The 19,351-nt window shown below is 39.5% G+C and overlaps 1 protein-coding gene across 1 annotated transcript; it reads right to left on the bottom strand.

Moving 5' to 3' along the window:
• Nucleotides 1–3,995: 3,995 nt before the first annotated feature.
• On the bottom strand, nucleotides 3,996–18,485 carry SNRPD1 (small nuclear ribonucleoprotein D1 polypeptide). The gene is made up of 4 exons (XM_080684771.1): nucleotides 18,300–18,485; nucleotides 11,568–11,644; nucleotides 8,061–8,252; nucleotides 3,996–5,802 (listed from the first exon to the last, which is right to left on the bottom strand). The coding sequence occupies exons 1-4, from the start codon at nucleotides 18,311–18,313 to the stop codon at nucleotides 5,726–5,728; spliced, it is 360 nt and encodes a 119-aa protein (XP_080540897.1). The 5' UTR covers nucleotides 18,314–18,485; the 3' UTR covers nucleotides 3,996–5,725.
• Between the last annotated feature and the right edge of the window lie 866 nt (nucleotides 18,486–19,351).

Genomic DNA, 19,351 nt, shown 5'->3' with positions numbered 1-19,351 from the left:
CCTGACGAAAGTCAGGTATTGCACGTTTTAAAAATTCTTGCGGCACACTGGTTGAAAACCGCTGACCTACAACATCTAAAATACTATTTGGCTTTTTAGAGTGAGCTTGGTGACTCCTAGTCTACTCCACAAATAAGACACAGGAATGTTTTCCTTTTAAGAAATGTGATGAATTTCTTTTTATTTGTCTTGTTTTCCTTGAATTCTCAAATGAAATCCTGGACCAAAGCACAGAAAAAAATGTTAAGGCTTTTAAGATTTCCTGACAAGTTGCTTAATGTTTTTCAATGCACCTTCCCATCAGCCTACTCCAAATGGTCTTCTACCTATATGACAATAAGCACTATTTAAAAATTATTTGATCAAAAATAAAATTTGAGCCCTACCAGTTTGGCTCAGTGGATAAAGCGTCAGCCTGTGGACTGAGGGGTCCGGGTTCAATTCCGGTCAGGGGCACATGCCTGGGTTATGGGCTGGATCCCCAGTAGGGAGCATGCAGGGGGCAGCCAATCAGTGATTCTCTCTCATCATTGATGTTTCTCTCTCTCTCCCTTTCTCTCTGAAGTCAATAAAAATAAAATATGACTGAAAACTGCATGAGTATCAAGAAATTTCCTCTGCTTTTAATACTTTACAATGTTGGGTATCTCATAAGGTTAAGTTCCTCCACTTTCATCTTTTCTAAAAAAATGATGAATCTCCTACAGCCTCCTCATTCGTCAGAATGAACACCAGAGCCAATTTACCAGTTAAGAGCACAGGGTTCTTGGATGTAGACTTGCCTCTAAATTCCAGCTCTGCTGATTAAAAACTGTGTGACTTTGGTTGTTACCTAACCTCTCTGGGCATGTTTTCTTTTTGAAAACAGAAAACACCATCTGCTATACAGAACTGTTCTGAGGGTTAAAAGAAATAACATGTCAAGGGCTTAGCACAGAACCTGGCACAGAGTAAAATAAATACTCCATCCAATATTTGTCAAATGACAAGGGTAGTTAATATTGTCCACTAAAAAAAACCCTTGTTTGGCAACTGCATTCAATCTATAATAAGAAAAACCTGGCACAGAATAGGCATTCCAAGAAATTACTTTAAAATTCACCAGGATAATTTTGTTAAACCTTTAAATTGACAAAATTCATTTAACGACACCTGCAATTTTCATCTCATGGCACACATAAACTAATTACTAAAATTCTGCATCACAGCAAAAATATATTTTTTGTCAATCTGACAAAACAGGTAGAATTACAATTCAGTCATACCGGATGCCCATTATTATGTTGGCTGTAGCCATTTTTTTTTAAAAAAAAATCCTCACCCAAGGATATTACGATTGACTTTAGAGAGAAAAAAACGTTTGTAAGAATGAGGGAAAAATTACAAAGCTCCAGAAAACACGGAAAATCTTCACTGTCCTTGCAGATTCATAATGCATATTATCTTTTTAAAGATAAAAGTCGTAATAACTCGTGATTCCGCTTAACAGCCAATCACACAATATCTGTAGTTCATCAAATCTAAGACATCGATTTTTAGATGCACTATTTTTTGTACTAAAAGAAAAGCCTTCTGATTTGATGCCCACTCTAAGTTCCTGCCTTAATGATACATCTTTTTTTTTCTTTAAAAATTTTTATTGATTTCAGAGTGAGGGATAGAAACATCAATGATGAGATTGGCTGCCTCCTGCACACCCCACACTGGGAAATGAACCTTGACCTCCTGGTTCATAGGTCGACACTCAACCACTGAGCCACGCCAGCCGCGCTTAATGATGCATCTTGAGATATGAAAACATATTTAATAAATCCATCATAGTATCCCTTCAGTTAAAAAAATATACAAAAAACTTGTATGGTCAATCTTCATTATTCCTAGTCCGTATTTGGGAATTCACCTATTTGCTAAAATTTGTAACTCCTAAATCAATACTGGAGGTGCCTTCTCGGTCATGCATGGACATGCATAGGTACAACAGCAAAAAGTCTGTAAGTCTGTCCCCTGACATGCATGTTCCCAGCTGAGGTTGAAGAAAGTACTACTGCCTTACTTCAGCTCTCATACTGTAAACAAATGTCCTTTTCATGGTCTATTTAGTGCCACTTAATATTTTTAAAATTTGAGAGGAAGAGAAACATTGATGTGAGATACATTGGTTGCTTCCTATATGTGTCTGGACAGGGGTTTGGACCCATGACCTAGGTATGTGCCCTGACTGGGGATCAAACCTGTAACCTACTGGTTCACGGGAAGACACTCCAAGCCACACCAGGCAGTGCCACCTTTTTCATATTTTTGTGATTTTGTTTTAAATGGCCCATAAGCACAGTGCTTAAGCATGCCCAAGGCTGTCATGTGCCTTTTGGAGAAAATACATGTGCTAAAAAGCTTCATTCAGGTTTGAGTTATATTGCTACTAGAGGCCCGATGCCCGAAATTTGTTCATGGGTAGGGTCCTTAGGCCTGGCCAGCGATCAGGGCTGATCTTTGGGCAACTGGTTGGGCGATCGGGGGTGTGGGGGGTACCCCGGCACCCATCTTGGTTGGCCTGGGGGGAGCTCCTGTGTTAAGCGTCTGCCCCCTGGTGGTCAGTGCGCGTCATAGCGACCGGTTGTTCCACCATTTGGTCAATTTGCATATTAGGCTTTTATTATATAGGATTGGTTGTGAATTCAATGTAAATATATATTATTATCTTTAAACAGAAACACACATATGAAACAAGATTATATATTGATCAGATTGATGAAAATGTTACTGTAGGCTCATAGAAATCTAACCCTTTATTTCCCCTAGGAATACCAGTTAACTCAGAATTTGCAGCAAATTATTATAGGACTTAATTACCATGAATAATAAAAATATACTGCATTTGACATTTAGAGCTTTTGCTATTATTCTTTTGTAAATTGAATCTCACATATATACTAACCTTACCTAAAATATAAAATACACACTTCAACGCTTTACTGATAGAAAAAGCTGGTTCAGATAAATGTAACACTACCATGTTTCTACACAAATATAGTTAGCAAATTTCCCTTTTCAAAAGTATGCCCCTTAATTTTTAGATCCACAAAAATTTTCACATTAAATAATGAAGGCTAATATTAGGTATACTTTTAAAATTATAATGTATATAGAAAATGTCTGGTATTGGTCTAAGATGGACTTTCTTCATCATGTTAAAGAATCATCTTCCAGTTTAGGGTCTTAGGAGTGTTATATCTTATGAAATGTCATTCTAATGTAATCATGTAAATTTTGACTATATTAATACATTTTAAAATACCAAGCCATCCTTGCATATAACCACGATAATTATAATAGACTAGGGGCCCAGTGCACGAATTCGTGCACCTTGAAAGGAACTGTGGGTCGCAAGGCTGTAGTGGGCACAAGGGCGGATCTCGGCCCATCCTCTGTGCCCCCACCCAGCCCCTCCCATTACGGATCCCGGTCCCCCATCCACCAGAAGCCCCACTCCTGCCCACTGATGGAGCAGAGCAATTAGGGACAGCGCCAGCAGCAGGTGGGAGTGGCGGTTGCTGCCCTGATCACCCCTCAGGAGCAGAGGGAGGTGAAGAAGCCCTTAGGGGCAATCAAGGCCAGCAGCCGCTGCTCACACCCGCTGATGGTGGCAAGTGATCAGGACTGGCGCCAGGTGCCGGCAGCAGGTATGAGTGGCGGCTCCGAGCGCTGGGTGAAACCGCAACACGTGGAAGCAAAGAATTTTCAGTAACCATCACAGGCTCACCCCAATGACGACCGGCGCCCCACCTTCATCTAGCGCCCCTGCTCACCTGCTCCACCATTCTGTTGTGGCTGATGCCCACCATGTTCCATGCTCTGCATCCTGCTGCCAACACCCACCATGTTCCACGCGCACCCCTGGTGGTCAGCGCACCTCATAGCGACCGGTTGTTCCACTGTTCGGTGTATTTGCATATTAAGGTTACACACACACACACACACACAATTAAAAGACACTGTGAAATTTGATATTCTATTATTTTCTACCTAAATGCAATTCTTAAAAAAAAAAAACTCACCTAAATTTCACTAAATCTTAAGCTTTAAAAGGTATTAGATGTATACAAAATGCAGCAGCACTAAGATCTTTATATACTTTTTTGGGGGAAGTAGGGCAAGAGAAGCATATTAAAACTTGGTCTGTTTTCTACTCATACTGCAGTGCTTCCTTTATAGCTGATAACGGCAGTTCAAACAGCTTTTTCCTCATACATAAAAATGAAATAATGACTTTGAGTGGATTAAACTCAATCTAGTAACCACTGTGGTTTACTTACATTTAAACTATGTTACTAGACTGGTTTCACAATGCAAACTTCTAGATATTAAAACACACACACAAAAAAACAGGTTAATAACTTTGAGGTTACGCTGGCATGACTTAAAAATGAGAAGCCAATACATACTGCTTTTAAAATAGACGAGATAATAGGAAGTACTCTTTATCAGATAGAGTTGCCACAATTTCCAGTTACATATCAATGTTTATTTTAATTTTGCTTCCCTTTTAGCCTATAAGGTCTGAGGACAAGAATCAACTTAGGTTAGTTCTCTTGTGCCAGGTCTTTTCTGTTTGCTCCCTTTGAATATCCTCTTCACTTTGCTGCATCATTGGGTTTCCTTGCTGTCTGCTTAGGTTCAAATAATTGGAATGCCAACAGATCAGTGGATAGACAAGATTGAGACACACATATACCACACACAAATACTCTTGCTATTTCTCAGCTTACAAAACCTTTTTAGATAATCTGCAATTTCCTCATTAAAAAACAAAACACTCCAGAAGCTTAAATGAAAATACAGACTTAATCCCCTCATCTTCAAAATTAATTTTCTTCCCTTAGCATATAAACAAATGGTAGTAAGCTTTACAAGGAACTGTATATACTGAGAAGTATTTTTTTCTAAGCTTAGCCAATTAAAACAATTTTTAAAAATCCTTAACTACTGGAAAGAATCCATTGTTGTCATAAAATAAGTAGTTTTCCTTTTGTTCTTCAAGGACTCCTTGTAAAAGTTCTTGATAAAGGGGCCACTGTCAGGTATATTCCACAATAACACATTTCAACACTGCTTACAACCAATAACCTAGTGAATGTTAACTGAAGTTTCAAGTCAGGAGAATGGAAAATTATATTCTATTGAGAGACTATTGAAAAAATAAAACAAAAACCAAAAAACATTATCACAACAAAACCAATGACTCCTAAATTAGAAGATGACTATCACCTTTTACTAAGTACCCAAGTTTCCATGGAGTAAAACTCAGGAAAGGAGAATCAATTTTACAGCCCATTCCATAGGACTTTAGCTTCTGAAATAACAAACAAAACCCATTTCACCTGTAGGTAGGTTTCATAGAATTGAGTCAAAGTAAAACAAAATACATATTCAGTGCATGTGAAGTAAAAAGATGTATGCATATTCTATATGTATTTATAAAAGAAATATTTTAGTTAAAAAAATTAAAAGTCTGATCTATGAATGGAATTCTGGAACTGCCATGTAATAATGCTTAGCTCTCACTGTATTATGTCATGAATATATATGAACTATTAAAACTAAATGTGATAGTCAATAGACAGCTGGCCTACATTTATGTTTATTAAAAACTGACATAAACAAACAAAACCTGTACAAAAAATATCCCAAATCGCATATCACTTTGAAACAGTAATCTTGAGAGACATTATCGCCTAGGACCCCCTCTTCCTCTGCCCCGACCACGTCCTCTTCCTCTTCCTCGGCCTCGGCCTCTTCCTGCAACTGAGGAAAGAAAAAAATAAGGCAAGGTAAATTCTCTTCTGATCTGATGTTACCTGGTCACCACAAATAGCATTTACAGTAAAGAAAAGTTTCTCGGCTTCTCTCAAATGTAACCTCAAATCACCCCTCCAAATACACGCAGAACTAAGCACCACTGACCTTTATTGTAGTATTTGTTAGTTTGAATATAATTACTGAAAATTCATCAAGTTATAAAATATTTTCCTTTGTTATTGTCTCAAAATCCCCCCAAAAATGAAATGCAAATTATCTGAACCTCACACAAGATGGAAGGGATATCTTATCAATGGAACAGAACATGAACACCATGTGCCAGACTTTTTGTTACTGAATAGAATCCAAGCAAAACCTAGTATTTTAATCCATATAGTAATATCCCTTGTCACTTGGTCATCTTAAATCTATTTGAATATCAGTGACAGAAAACTCTTACCCAAATGAACTTATTTCATCTTTGGACAACTATAAATGTTTAAAAAAATCCTGACATGCAGTTGTCAGTTACATTCTATCTATTATTTTCAGCTTTCAAAGCAATATAATAAGTCTAGAATATCTGTTAAAACAAGGCAGATTAACTACACATCTTTATTTCCTTCTAAAACACTATTCATGATAGAAAAAGAATAAAAATGGTAAATACCCAAAAGGACTAAAATAAAACAAAATAAAATAAAAGGCAGAGAACAAACAGTGGCTGAAAGAATTTTCCCCACAAATTTTTAAGTTAGAAAGTAGTCTAAGGACAGTAAATGTTTATTAAGGGAAGAATAACTCCCTAAAGACCTAGGATGTTGAGAACAAAAGGTAAAATGAGGCCACTATCCTGAAAACAAACAAAAAATAGTTGACAATTTTATGTGGAGCAGTACACTATCTAGTCCTCTTCCCCACCTTACAAAGCTAATTATTATTTCCCTAACAGGTAGGTAAGAAAGAAAAGGTAAAATGAACCTAAAGATACAGAAAGGCTTCAGATTTGAAAACACAAAGTGGACAGCAGCAAGAGGCACAGAGCTAAGGGAAAGGGACAGGGGTATTAAATCAGCATTTTTTAAGCTATGGGTTGTAACCTGAAATTTTCTTAACTAAAAGAGGACAGGGTCCTAGATGGTTTTGCTCAGTGGATTAAGCTCAACTCTCGGACTGAAGGGTCCCGGGTTCAATTCCAGTCAAGAGTACATGCCCAGGTTGTGGGCTCAGTCCCCAGTAGGGGGCGTGCAGGAGGCAGCTAATCGATGATTCTCATCATTGATGTTTCTCTCTCTCCCCTCTCCCTTTCTGAAATCAATAAAAATATGTATTTTTTAAAAAGAGAGAATAGGATAGAAAGCTTAAAGGCATTTGTAAGTATTAAAGGCCAAGTCATTGTTCTTGAAATTTCTGTTTCAGTTATGAGTGGGTCACAATACAAGGTATATTTTAGTGTGGGTGGAAGGAAAAAGTCTCAAAATCATTATATTAAGTGACAGTCTATAAAACACCAGCCTCTTTCTCCTCCCTGCTCTTACAATACCCACCAGCTAAGAAGGCCAGCTTTCCCTTCCCAGAACTTTAAGCAACAGATGACCAAAGAATAAGGTAATTAATAAAGACCAAATAAAAAGAGAAACCAGAGAAAATAAACAATGACAAGTACAGAAAACTTAAAAAAAAGAAAACCACCCCAAAAACTATGATTAATGTCCTACCAGTTAATATCCTACACAGTATTATTCATATAAGAAAAAAACCCCTACATCTATAAAACAAGAACAGAATTCTATGAAAAATTATCAGAGAACACAAGAGGCTTGAAGATTAAAGGTATACTAGATTGGAAGATAAGGCCAAGGAAATTTCTCAAGAAACAGAAGACAAAAAATCCATGTTGAAAAGGTCCAAGTACCCAGAACAGCAAAATGAAGCAAAAAAAGGGAGGACAAGCAAAGATCCTATGCCAAGTCATTAAGAAATTTCAGAATACCGGGAATAAAGAGCCAATGTCCAAATCTTCCAAAGTGTGTATAGGATGGGAGATAAGGCCACACACAAAGGTACAGGAAGTAAGAATGGCATTCCTATTTTAATAACAATACCAGTAAAAATAATAAATACTATGATAACAAATGCACTCATGGCAAGTATAGGCAATTAAAAGAAAACCAACCCTGAGTTGTTTGCAAACATTTATATTTTGATTAATGAATTAAGATATAAATACATTCACAAAAATGTTTATAATCCTTCCAACTTACCAGCTTCTCTTTTCTTAGATTTCACCTTTGGTTCAACATCCACAAGTAGTGTATCCAAAGGTAAGCTGTCTGGCAGAATAAAATATCGAATGTTATTTCCGCGAATACTCAGTGTTTCCAGCTGTACAGGTTCTCGGTTCTTCAGGGTCATTTTCACAGCTTTAAGATGAGTATTCATGCTGACATCTACACCTAGAGGGAAAAAAGAGGGTGATTATTAGCACAATAAGAAAGGCAACCAATTAATATATCAAGTACAGTGTACACCATATTACAAAAGAGTACTGTTCTGCTATAGTGCAAGTATCTATGACATAATTATGTAAACGGGTAAATGGGGGAGATACTGTCAGTACAAATCAGAAGTCTTTCCTTTAGAGAGATTTTCCCTATGTTAGATATACTTACAGAAGTGAACGCAGCAAGCCATGGAGACCCTATCTGATACACATGCCTATTTCCACTGTTGCCATATATTCTCCTCATAGCCTAAGGCAATGCTTATTGCACAGTTCCCCCATTGTCTCTATAACTTCCTTATACCCTGTTTCACCAAGCTATCTTCATCTTTGCTTTAAGAATAAAGTCCTATATGCACAGCACTATTTTTTCTTTATTACTAGAAATTTAACATGTCTTTTTAACTGTTTTTAAAAATGAGGGTTACTATTTTTGTTAATACTTTGATTACTAAGTTGCATAAGTTTTTTTTTTTTTTAAATATATTTTATTGATGTTTTACAGAGAGGAAGGGAGAGGGATAGAGAGCTAGAAACATCGATGAGAGAGAAACATCGATCAGCTGCCTCCTGCACAGCCCCTACTGGGGATGTGCTCGCAACCAAGGTACACGCCCTTGACCGGAATCGAACCTGGGACCCTTGAGTCCGCAAGCCGACGCTCTATCCACTGAGCCAAACTGGTCAGGGCTTGAGTGGTCCACCTCAAACTACTTTTCCCATTAAGTCATTATTTTCAGTATGAGATTTTGCAAAATAAAAGCATGGTTTTTCTAGGATTATATGGCATGACAGCAGAAATACCCAATTCTTGGAGCGCTTACTAATACATCTGAACATACAGGATAACTAAAGATCTAGTTAATTTCTATCCCTAGAAAGTTAAGGCCAAAATACATGAATTCTCTCAACTGTCTCAATAACCATCTCAAATTTAGTAAGTCTTATTACTAATATTTTTCTCCCTCCTTCCAGTCAAAGAGGTCCTCTGCTTTCCCAAAATTATCATACTTTTGATACATTCCATCTCCTTGGGGACCTTGATCCATCAATGGAAGGCAAAAAAAAAAGATTTAGATCTTTCTATATTCCAGGAACTGCATAAGACACTTTAATTTAATCTTCAAAATCCCTATGGGTAAATTATCCCTACTATGATGACTAAAAGCTATACCCATAAAAGATACAAGAAACTTGTAATGGTGGTTGTCAGTGGAGGAGGGAATTAGATTTTTTTTTTTTTACTAGATTTTGCTCCCCCAACTTATTTTACCCGCCCCATCACTTAATGTCTACTATATGTTAGGCAAACCTTGCATTACATTATTTGTGTGTGTGTGCCTTCCATCACAATTTTAAAACACACACACACACACACTATTGATTTTAGAGAGGAAGGGAGAGGGAGAGAGAGACAGAAATGTCAATGATGAGATTCATTGATCGGCTGCCTTCTACACACGCCAAACTGGGGATCGAGCCCACAACTCAGGCAATGTGCCCTGACTGGGAATCGAACTGTGACCACCTGGTTTATAGGTCAACACCCAACCACTGATCCATGCCGGCCAGGCCCATCACTAGATTTTGAATTCCTAAAAAGAACAGACCTTAGGAGAAGGCAGACTAATCACTGTTTATAGAATTTTAACATAATAGCAATTATACTTCCTCAGATATGGTCACAGACTATATCACAATCTTACACTGTATTACTGATTTTTTCATAGCAATTGGTATTACAAAGTTCTAGTATACACACAAATATATTATCAGTTTAATAATGTATATTTCTCTTGGTTTACTCAGATGCTTGATCTATATGTTAAAAAAATTATTTATAAGTTTATAACTTAAACATTTAAGAGAGTGGGGCCACATGCCAAGATAGCATTTTCTTTCCTTGGCTCATCAATTCTTTTGAAATTTTGCAACTTTGGAAGGGGGCCTACTATGAATGAAAAAAAAAAAATCCAGTGGCCTTTAATATAAACCTAAACATATAACATCATTACAGCAAAGAGTTAAACAAATAACTAAAAAGTAATGTAAAATTCTACTTCCTTACTGTCCCCTACTCAATCTCCCACATATATTTTTACCCAAGATAGTAAGACATAGAAACCATCTTCTATCTTCAAAGTCTTTACAATCTAACAGGGAACACAAAATTCTAATCCTATATATCCTATATAAGAAAGAGGTAATATGCAAATTGACCATCACTCCAACACACAAGATGGCCACCTCCATGTGAACACAAGATGGCCAGCAGGGGAGGGCACTTAGGGGTGACTGGGCTGGCAGAGGAGGGCAGTTGGGGGTGCCAGGCCTGCAGGGGAGGACAGTTGGGGGCAACCAGGCCTGCAGGGGAAGGCAGTTGGGGGGGACCCAGGGCTGCAGGGGAGGACAGTTGGGGGGACCCAGGCCTGCAGGGGAGGGCAGTTGGGGTGACCAGGCCTGCAGGGAAGGACAGTTAGGGGCAATCGAGCCAGCAGGGGAGTTGTTAGGCATTGATCAGCAGGGGTGGGCAAATTTTTTGACTCGAGGGCCACAATGGGTTCTTAAACTGGACTGGAGGGCCGGAACAAAAGCATGGATGGAGTGTTTGTGTGAACTAATATAAATTCAAAGTAAAGGAGCGGAGGGGAGAGCAAGAGAACCCTCCGTTCTTTTGGCTCCACGGGCCAGACAGAACAGCCGAACGGGCCAAATCCGGCCCGCGGGCCGTAGTTTGCCCACAGCTGGGTTAGGGGGTGATCAGGCTGGCTGGCAGAAGCAGTCAGGGGCAATCAGGCAGGCGAGCAATTGGGAGCCAGCAGTCCTGGAATGTGAGAGGGATGTCTGACTGCCCGGTGGGATCAGGCCTAACGGGCAGTTGGACATCCCTTGAGGGGTCCCAGATTGGAGAGGGTGCAGGCTGGGCTGAGGGACACACACCCCGTGCATGAATTTCGTGCACCGGGCCTCTAGTAAAAGTAATAAAATATATTTTGGAAGATGCAACACTGCAGGCAAAAGGACACACACACAGATAAAAGCATGAAAGGCATAAAAGTAGAATAACAGGGGTCACATATAAGACATATTGGGGAACCCAGATCGGTCTTAGCACAAGTACTTAAGGTAAGGCTGAAGTAAGGCCAGTGAAAGAATTCAGACAAAAAGAATGAGATCCCTACTATAAGAACGTTCATTTAGCAACCAAAAAAATATTAATTCTGGCCTGTAGACAGAAGGGCTTTATAAAGCAGTCTAACTTCCATACCTGTGATTGTTCCATGGACCTGTGTTCCATTCTTTAATTCGATGGTTACAGTTTCGTGACTCAATTTCATCAAAAATCTATAAAGAGAGCAGGAATAAAATGATAAATGTTCACCTTAAGTCAAAAGGGCGAAATTTCTAATTGTTGAAAATCTGCTTAGGTGGTATCTGCATCAATTCCTATTAATAATCTCCATAACAATTTCAGCTTTCCCTGAATTAAAATCTTAGCATTTATGAAGGAGCATAATAAGAACAGTCATTTGGACACTTCTGATTTTCTAAACCATTGTAAAGCATCATCTGTGCATACAGATCTTGAAGTCATTATAAGCCACAAAATTGAAATCAAGAAATTATATGGATGAAGTGGTCAAAAGGTACACATTTCGTTATAAGATACATAAATATTTGGGGTATGATGTACAACATGCTGACTACAGTTAACACTGTTGTATGGCATATTTGAAAGTTGTTTAGACCAGTGGTCGGCAAACTCATTAGTCAACAGAGCCAAATAACAACAGTACAACGATTGAAATTTCTTTTGAGAGCCAAATTTTTTAAACTTAAACTTCTTCTAATGCCACTTCTTGAAAACAGACTCACCCAGGCCACGGTATTTTGTGGAAGAGCCACACTCAAGAGGCCAAAGAGCCGCATGTGGCTCACGAGCTGCAGTTTGCTGACCACTGGTTTAGACTTTTGCATCTAACATACATTTGGAATGTCAGGGTAATTTTCCTTTTTCTGGACCCCTCAGAGCACAGCCAATACACCAGAGCAGAGACTACAAATCCTCTCATTGTTATTGATATTAATTCTGGACTATTAATTACCATGTACCCACCTAAGTAAAAGATGTTTTGTTTTACTTTTTATCCAATCCCAGAGGTTTCACTGCTTTGTTTTCTCCTGCCTCCCTAATCTGTCACCAATGAATTTCATGTAAGACACTTATATCTTCTTTTGAGTATCTATATACTAGAGGCCCGGTGCACAGAATTGTGCATGGGTGGGGTCCCTCAGCCTGGCCTGCACCCTCTCACAATCCGTCCGGGATCGCTGGCGGGGGGGAAGATGTAGCAGTGGTGAAGTGGCAGGCAGCCAGGGAGGAGCCCCAGCCAGGGCCCGGCGCAGCTCTGCTGCCACTCATCCCAGCCCTGCTGAGCCTGCCGCCACTCAGTAGCACTGCCGCGGAGGCAGGAAAGGCTCCCACTGCCGCAGCTGCGCTCGCCAGCCATGAGCCCGGCTTCTGTCTGAGCGAGTGCACTGACCACCAGAGGGTAGCTCCTGCGTTGAGCATCTGCCCCCTGGTGGTCCGTGAGCATCACAGTGACTTTTATATCTATACTAATAAAAGAGTAAGATGGAAATTGATCATACCTTCACAACGCACACCAGCCAATCAGGAGTGAGTATGCAAATTAACCCAACAATCATGGATTAATTTGCATATGCAGGCACCACCCCGGCCGCTCCGGGCCTCTGGGCAGCATGAGAAGGTGGAAAGGCAGATCTGGGCCACAGTGAAAAGGTGGATCCAGCCAGAGCGAAGGTGGTGCGGGCAGCCAGGATAAGGAAGGCCCATTCTTGCACGAATCTTTATGCATCGGGCCTCTAGTATATAGATAAAAGGGTAATATGCTGTCTCTCCGCCTGTACGACCGGTCACTATGACACACACTGACTACCAAGGGGCAGACACTCAATGCAGGAGCTGCCGTGACGTGCACTGGCCATTTGCAGAGAAATGGCAGCACAGATCTGGCACCAACAAAGCAACACTCAGCTTCACCCAAGTGGGACACAGTCCCTGCCACCACCCTGAAGTGACACCCCACCAAATCACAGCTGATGCTGCCATGGCACAAAATGGGGCCCACAGCCCAGCCCGGAAACAGTGGCTGTGGGCACTGGGTAATGATGTCATGTAGCAATGCACAGCTTCCTCTCCCTAGTGACTAGCAATTAGCCTCCTTGCAGTTTCTTCAGCCCAGGAACATGACTTGCTTTATAGCCAGGTGGAAACATTTACACTTTATTTTTTTTGGTATATTTTTATTGATTTCAGAGAGGAAGGGAGAGGGAGATAGAAACATCAATGATGAGAATCATTGATGGGCTGCCTCCTGCACACCCTCCACTGGGGATCGGGCCCACAACTGGGGCATGTGCCCTTGACCGGAATCGAACTCATAACCCTTCAATCCCCAGGCTGACACTCTATCCACTGAGCCAAACCTGCTAGGGCAGTGGTTGGCAAACCGCGGCTCGCGAGCCACATGCGGCTCTTTGGCCCCTTGAGTGTGGCTCTTCCACAAAATACCACGGCCTGGGCGAGTCTATTTTGAAGAAGTGGCGTTTGAAAAAGTGGTGTTAGAAGAAGTTTAAAAAATTTGGCTCTCAAAAGAAATTTCAATCGTTGTACTGTTGATATTTGGCTCTGTTGACTAATGAGTTTGTCAACCACTGGGCTAGGGCAACATTTACACTTTAACCAAATGTCTGTGAAGCATTTTCCCATGCTTCATCATCTCATTTGATCCTCACAGAAGTCCTGGAGTAGGTAGAGAGGAGACTTGGTGGAATCCTATTCTCTTTTCATTAGCCAGAAAACGGAGATTTAGAAAGTTTAGAAATTTGACCCAACTGAAAAGAAATGGTGGACCTTGAAAATGACTTCAGGTTTTCTGAATATAGTCAGACACTGCTTCAGTTAAATATTTTACCCTTTGTTCTCCCTGTGTGATCTACAACAATAATGTGCTTCATATTGATATTTACTGCGGTGACGCTGACAATTACCTGAAAGAGAAGTTGGGGTGCTTCACTGGGCTGGAAAAAGTTTAGCTAAATCAGAAAGCAGGTCTAATTAAGCAAGTTTATTTCATATATATATATGAATGACTAAGTTGACTCGCACATATGCCATACATATAAAGCTCTTGCTGGCGCCAATTGCACGTATGTGATTCGATCTATTATTGTTGATCGTGAATTTGGTTGACACTTCTATTATAGAGGAAGGGTGTATAGCAATATTAAAACATTTCTTCTAATTACTTTCCTTTCAATGTGCACAAATTTGTGCACCGGGCCACTAGTAATGTATAAAATAAGGTGCAAAACTGCCATTCTCTGAAGCATTATATCAATGCATATTTTGTTTCCCTTGACAGTTTGGCTCAAATAAAATCACAATTATTTTTTTTTTTAAAAAGTTGCTTAGAGCCACGGTCACTGACCTTTCGGACTTCACTGAACACCAGTGGACCACAGACCGCTGGCTTAGAGAGTAGATCTTAAAAGTTCCCTTCACAAGGAAGAAACCTTTTTTTGTATCTATACCAGATGATGAATATTAACTTAACTTACTGTGGCAATCATTTTGAAATATATGTAAATCAAGTCATTATGCAGTACACCTTTAACTTATACAGTGCTGTATGTCAAGTATGTCTTAATAATGAATGAAAAATAACAAATTATAATTGGTAGTAAAAGGTTACACGATTAGTGTGTGTGTGTGTGTGTGTGTGTGTATATGTGTGTGTGTGTGTGTATGTATGTATGTATGTATATATATATATATATATATTAAAGTGAAAGTCTCCCTTCCTAACCCCCTCCATGTTTTTGAGGATATTCTTCTAGACCATTTTACATGCATTCATAAGCTTATTCATAAAATTTGCTTTCACCTAATTGGGCCATACTTTAATGATTTCTCTAACCCACAGTTCTCATTTAGCAGTTTATATTAGAGGCATTTTCATATATATATATATATATATATATATATATATATATATATATATATATATATATATACATACATACATACATACATATAGCTATCACAAACCCATTAATACAAATCCTCACAAACACTGTCACCAATCTTTTTAATTTGTGTGTGTGTGTTTGAATCTGATAGAGGAAAAAAGGCAATCTGCTTTCTATTACTTGTGAGGTTGAATGTCTTTTCATAAATATGGGAAATTTATATTTTGTGAATTATCTATTCACATTATTCACACACTTTCAATTAGGTTAAATTTTTTTTTATTTTCTACCAGTTTGCCACAGCCATTCAAGTTTGTGGTTTTCTTTAGTCATACAATATTTTTCCCCCATTTTATATTGCTAAATTTGTGAATACTTCCTAGGTATGTAATTTATTTAGGAAAATGTTTTCCATCCCAAAACTGTCTCTTATTTTCATCCAATTTTGTATTTAGTACACTTCATCTAGTTTTTTGTTCTCCCCCAACTTTTATTATGAAATATTGCAGAGGAAGAAAAGTTGAAGTGTTGACAAATTATTGCAATGTTGCCATTTGTATGTCTCCTTCCTATACACAAAACTTATACTTTCACCAAATCCCCTGAAAATAAATCACAGGCACTTCAAAATGCATTTTCTAATGAGGACATTATCCCACACAATACATCTAGAAAAACGAACAATAATCCCACAATACGGATTTAATATAAAGTTCACATCCACAATTTCTTGTGCATGTAGGATTACCCTTTTTCTCCCCTACTAAACTGCTGTTGAGGGGTATGACTTATGATATGTAATCTAACTCTGATTGTCATAGGCACTGAATAACAGTTGGCTGAATGTTTCAATAATTAAAAGGAAGCCACCCTTAAAGTACCACTTTTTTTAGTGGTACAGCCTTCAAAAAAGGGAAAATTACTTGGTCTGGGATAATTTTGTTTCTATATTCTAAGACACAGAATAGGATTGAATACAGTCATTAAAATTTATAAGAAAATTGTCACAACACGGAAATCTTTAAATGAGACAAACTAATTTCAAAGAGTATTACAAAAAACTTAACAAAATAGATTTAGACTATTAGGTATTGAGAAAATGCAAAAATATACTTTTTTCTAATTAAAAATAGCTTTTTAAACATTTTTTCAAGAAAAATGATTTTAAATATTACATGCAATAAACATTAATATTTCAAGAAAAAATTTTTAAATATTACCTAAACTCTACTAACATAGTATGCTACAAAAGTTGTAAGAAATATTAAAAATCTACAAACAAAAATGTACTTTTAAATCCTGAGACTTTTTTTTTGGTTGTTAATCCCCACCCAAGGATATTTTCCCATTGATTTTTTTTAGAGCGTGGAAGGGGAGAAACGGAGAGAGAAACATTGATGTGAGACAGTCACATTGATTGGTTGCCTCCCAGACCAGAAGAGCTACATGCCCTTGACCCGAATCTAACCGGGACCCTTCAGTATGTGGGCCGATGCTCTATCTATTCACTGAGCCAAATCCACTAGGGCTCTGAGACCTTTTCATCCAAAGTTATAGTTCAAATAATGGACTAAAAGTTAACCTTAAATGCTTTCTCTACGAACTCCACCCTGAAGAGTGTGAAAGGTCATTTCAATCACACTAAAAATTATCTACTAGTCTGCCTTCCCCACAAAACAGAAAAGTACAACAAAGGAGGGACTTTACCTTAAAATAAAATAAAAAAAAGAAATTCAAGCCCTGGCCGGGGAGTTCAGTTGGTTAGCCCATATGCCAAAGATTCGGGTTCCATCCCCAGTCAGGGCACATACAAAAATCAACCAATTAATTTATAAATAAATGGAACAATTATTTCTCTCTCTTTCATATCTATCTATAAATAAATAAATCCATCCATTACCAGTGCACAATTTAACAGGTGCCCCATACTAACAATTCTTAACTCAATAGGCAATATACTAGCTAAATATTTTAACTCCCGGCTTGGTTATTAGAAACCTTGAGCTTCTCAGCCTCAAGAAAAAAACACCAACAGCAAATCTATTTGCAGATAGTGTAAAATCAGTTGCTCAAGTATTCAGTTAAACCAAACAAGTTTAAGAAATAGAACGGAAGAAACAGCGATTATCCGTGTAGTCAGTCACAAATACCGAAAGTGATTCTGTCCCAAGTTGGAAAATTCCTCCTAAATCAAAGGCCTAATGTATTATTTTTACTGATTTTAGAGAAAGAAACATCCATCGGTTGCCTCCCCAGCGGGGATCGAACCCGCCACCTTTTGGTGAACAAGAAGACATTCCAACCAATTGAACCTCACTGGCCAGGGCTCAAAGGCCTACTCTACTTTAAAGGGGAATGTAAGTTGAATAATCTTAAATCTAGAGAGTATCAAAAAGTAAACAAAGAAACAAAAAAAGCCAGAAGCCCATCCTGATTTAAAACATTTCGAAAATTGGCTTCATTATTTCCCAGGTAAACCCCCGCAGGTTTTAAGCACTCTTTTTAATTTAAACCATTTTTGCAGGACATGCAATTTTTATCTCTTCCACGTTCTCAGGGAGCGTGCCGATTCCTGAGGGCCGAGGTGAGCTCCAGAAGTAATCCAGGCTAGAAACGCGGTAAGCAACCGAAAGCAAGGCCTTGTAAGCCTGAAGCTGCCCATTAAGGCCTAATACACTGGGTGGGAAGAAAAGACTCGGTCCTTACGTCCACCTCTTGGAAGACACGAGGGATCCCCACGCAACCCAGCCTGAAATGCCAGGCCTCAGCGCCGGCGGCGGCGCGGCCAAGATAGGGCGGGAGCGGCGGGCGCCGGAGGCCGTTAGCAGGCCGCGCACGCGGCTTTCGCGCCTCTTGCGCCTCCGGCAAGTGGGGCAGCCCAGCCTCCCGCTTCCGGCCCAAACCGTTCCTTCACGGCCCCCACCCGGTTTGGCCACCTCCTCACCTCACGAGCTTCATCCTCACGAAGATTTCTGTCCGAGAGTGCACAAAACCCGACAACCGTGGGCCACCGGACCGGAGTATGAATGGCCGGAAACGCCTACTCCCAGACCGCCGACGTAAAGAGCGCGCGGAGCGCTGCGAACGCACAGCGGAACCGCCGAGGCCGCGCTGGGCCGCACTCCCTTCCGGCTGCGAGGAGCGCCACAGCGGGCCCTGGTGGCTGGAGGTGTGACTTGCAACTGCTGAGGGCACTTGCGACCGCTGAAGGCGTTTAGGGCTGATGTGGGAGGAAATTTCCTGTTAGAGGGAGGTTTAAGGAAATTAAATGCAATCAGTGGGCACATCCGCACGGCAGTCCACCTCGTGTTATGCCGCACCAAATATACCCGAGAGCGAAAGGAAGTTCTGAGAGAAGCCCAAAGGATTACGCTAATTCTGTTACAAAGCCAGGAATGTCAGCATTATTGAATGTACCTGAAGAAAATCACACAATTTAGCTAGTTATTTTCACTTTAAATTCTGGTCACAAACTTCTCAAGGGTACCCTTCCCTACCCAGATATCGTGTTATGCTTCTCTTAATGAGCTAAAAAACTATTTTATACCTTCTTTCTTCTCTTCCTCTCCAACCTTTTACAGTCCAAGTCCCTCTCCCAAATCACTCTCCCTCAATGTTTCCTACTTCTTTGAGAAAACTGAATCCATCCTTCTGCTTTCCTTCCTGTTACAAGGGTAGACATATTACTGCTTCTTTCAAAGGCAAATTCCTCTTTGTTGTAGTACGAATCCCATCTCTCGTTTTCTTAAACATTTCATTCATTCAATTATCCCCTTTGAACTTGAATCATCAATTTCTCCCTGTCTACTGGATTTTTTCCATCAGCATACAAATTTATCTTACAAACAAAACAAAGTTCTCTGATGTAGCACCAGCTACTGCCAGACTTCTTTCACAGAAAAACCTCTTGAATGAACTGTCTCTACTTGCTTTTATCACCTCCAAGTCACTCTGCAAACTACCTGGAAATTGCAAGACAAACTTTTTCCTCATCTT

This window comes from Plecotus auritus (genome assembly GCF_963455305.1).
Source record: "Plecotus auritus genome assembly, chromosome: 8".
NCBI lineage: Eukaryota > Metazoa > Chordata > Mammalia > Chiroptera > Vespertilionidae > Plecotus > Plecotus auritus.
The sequence above is the reverse complement of the archived record's forward strand: the minus strand, read 5'-3'. Positions and strand labels throughout refer to the sequence as shown.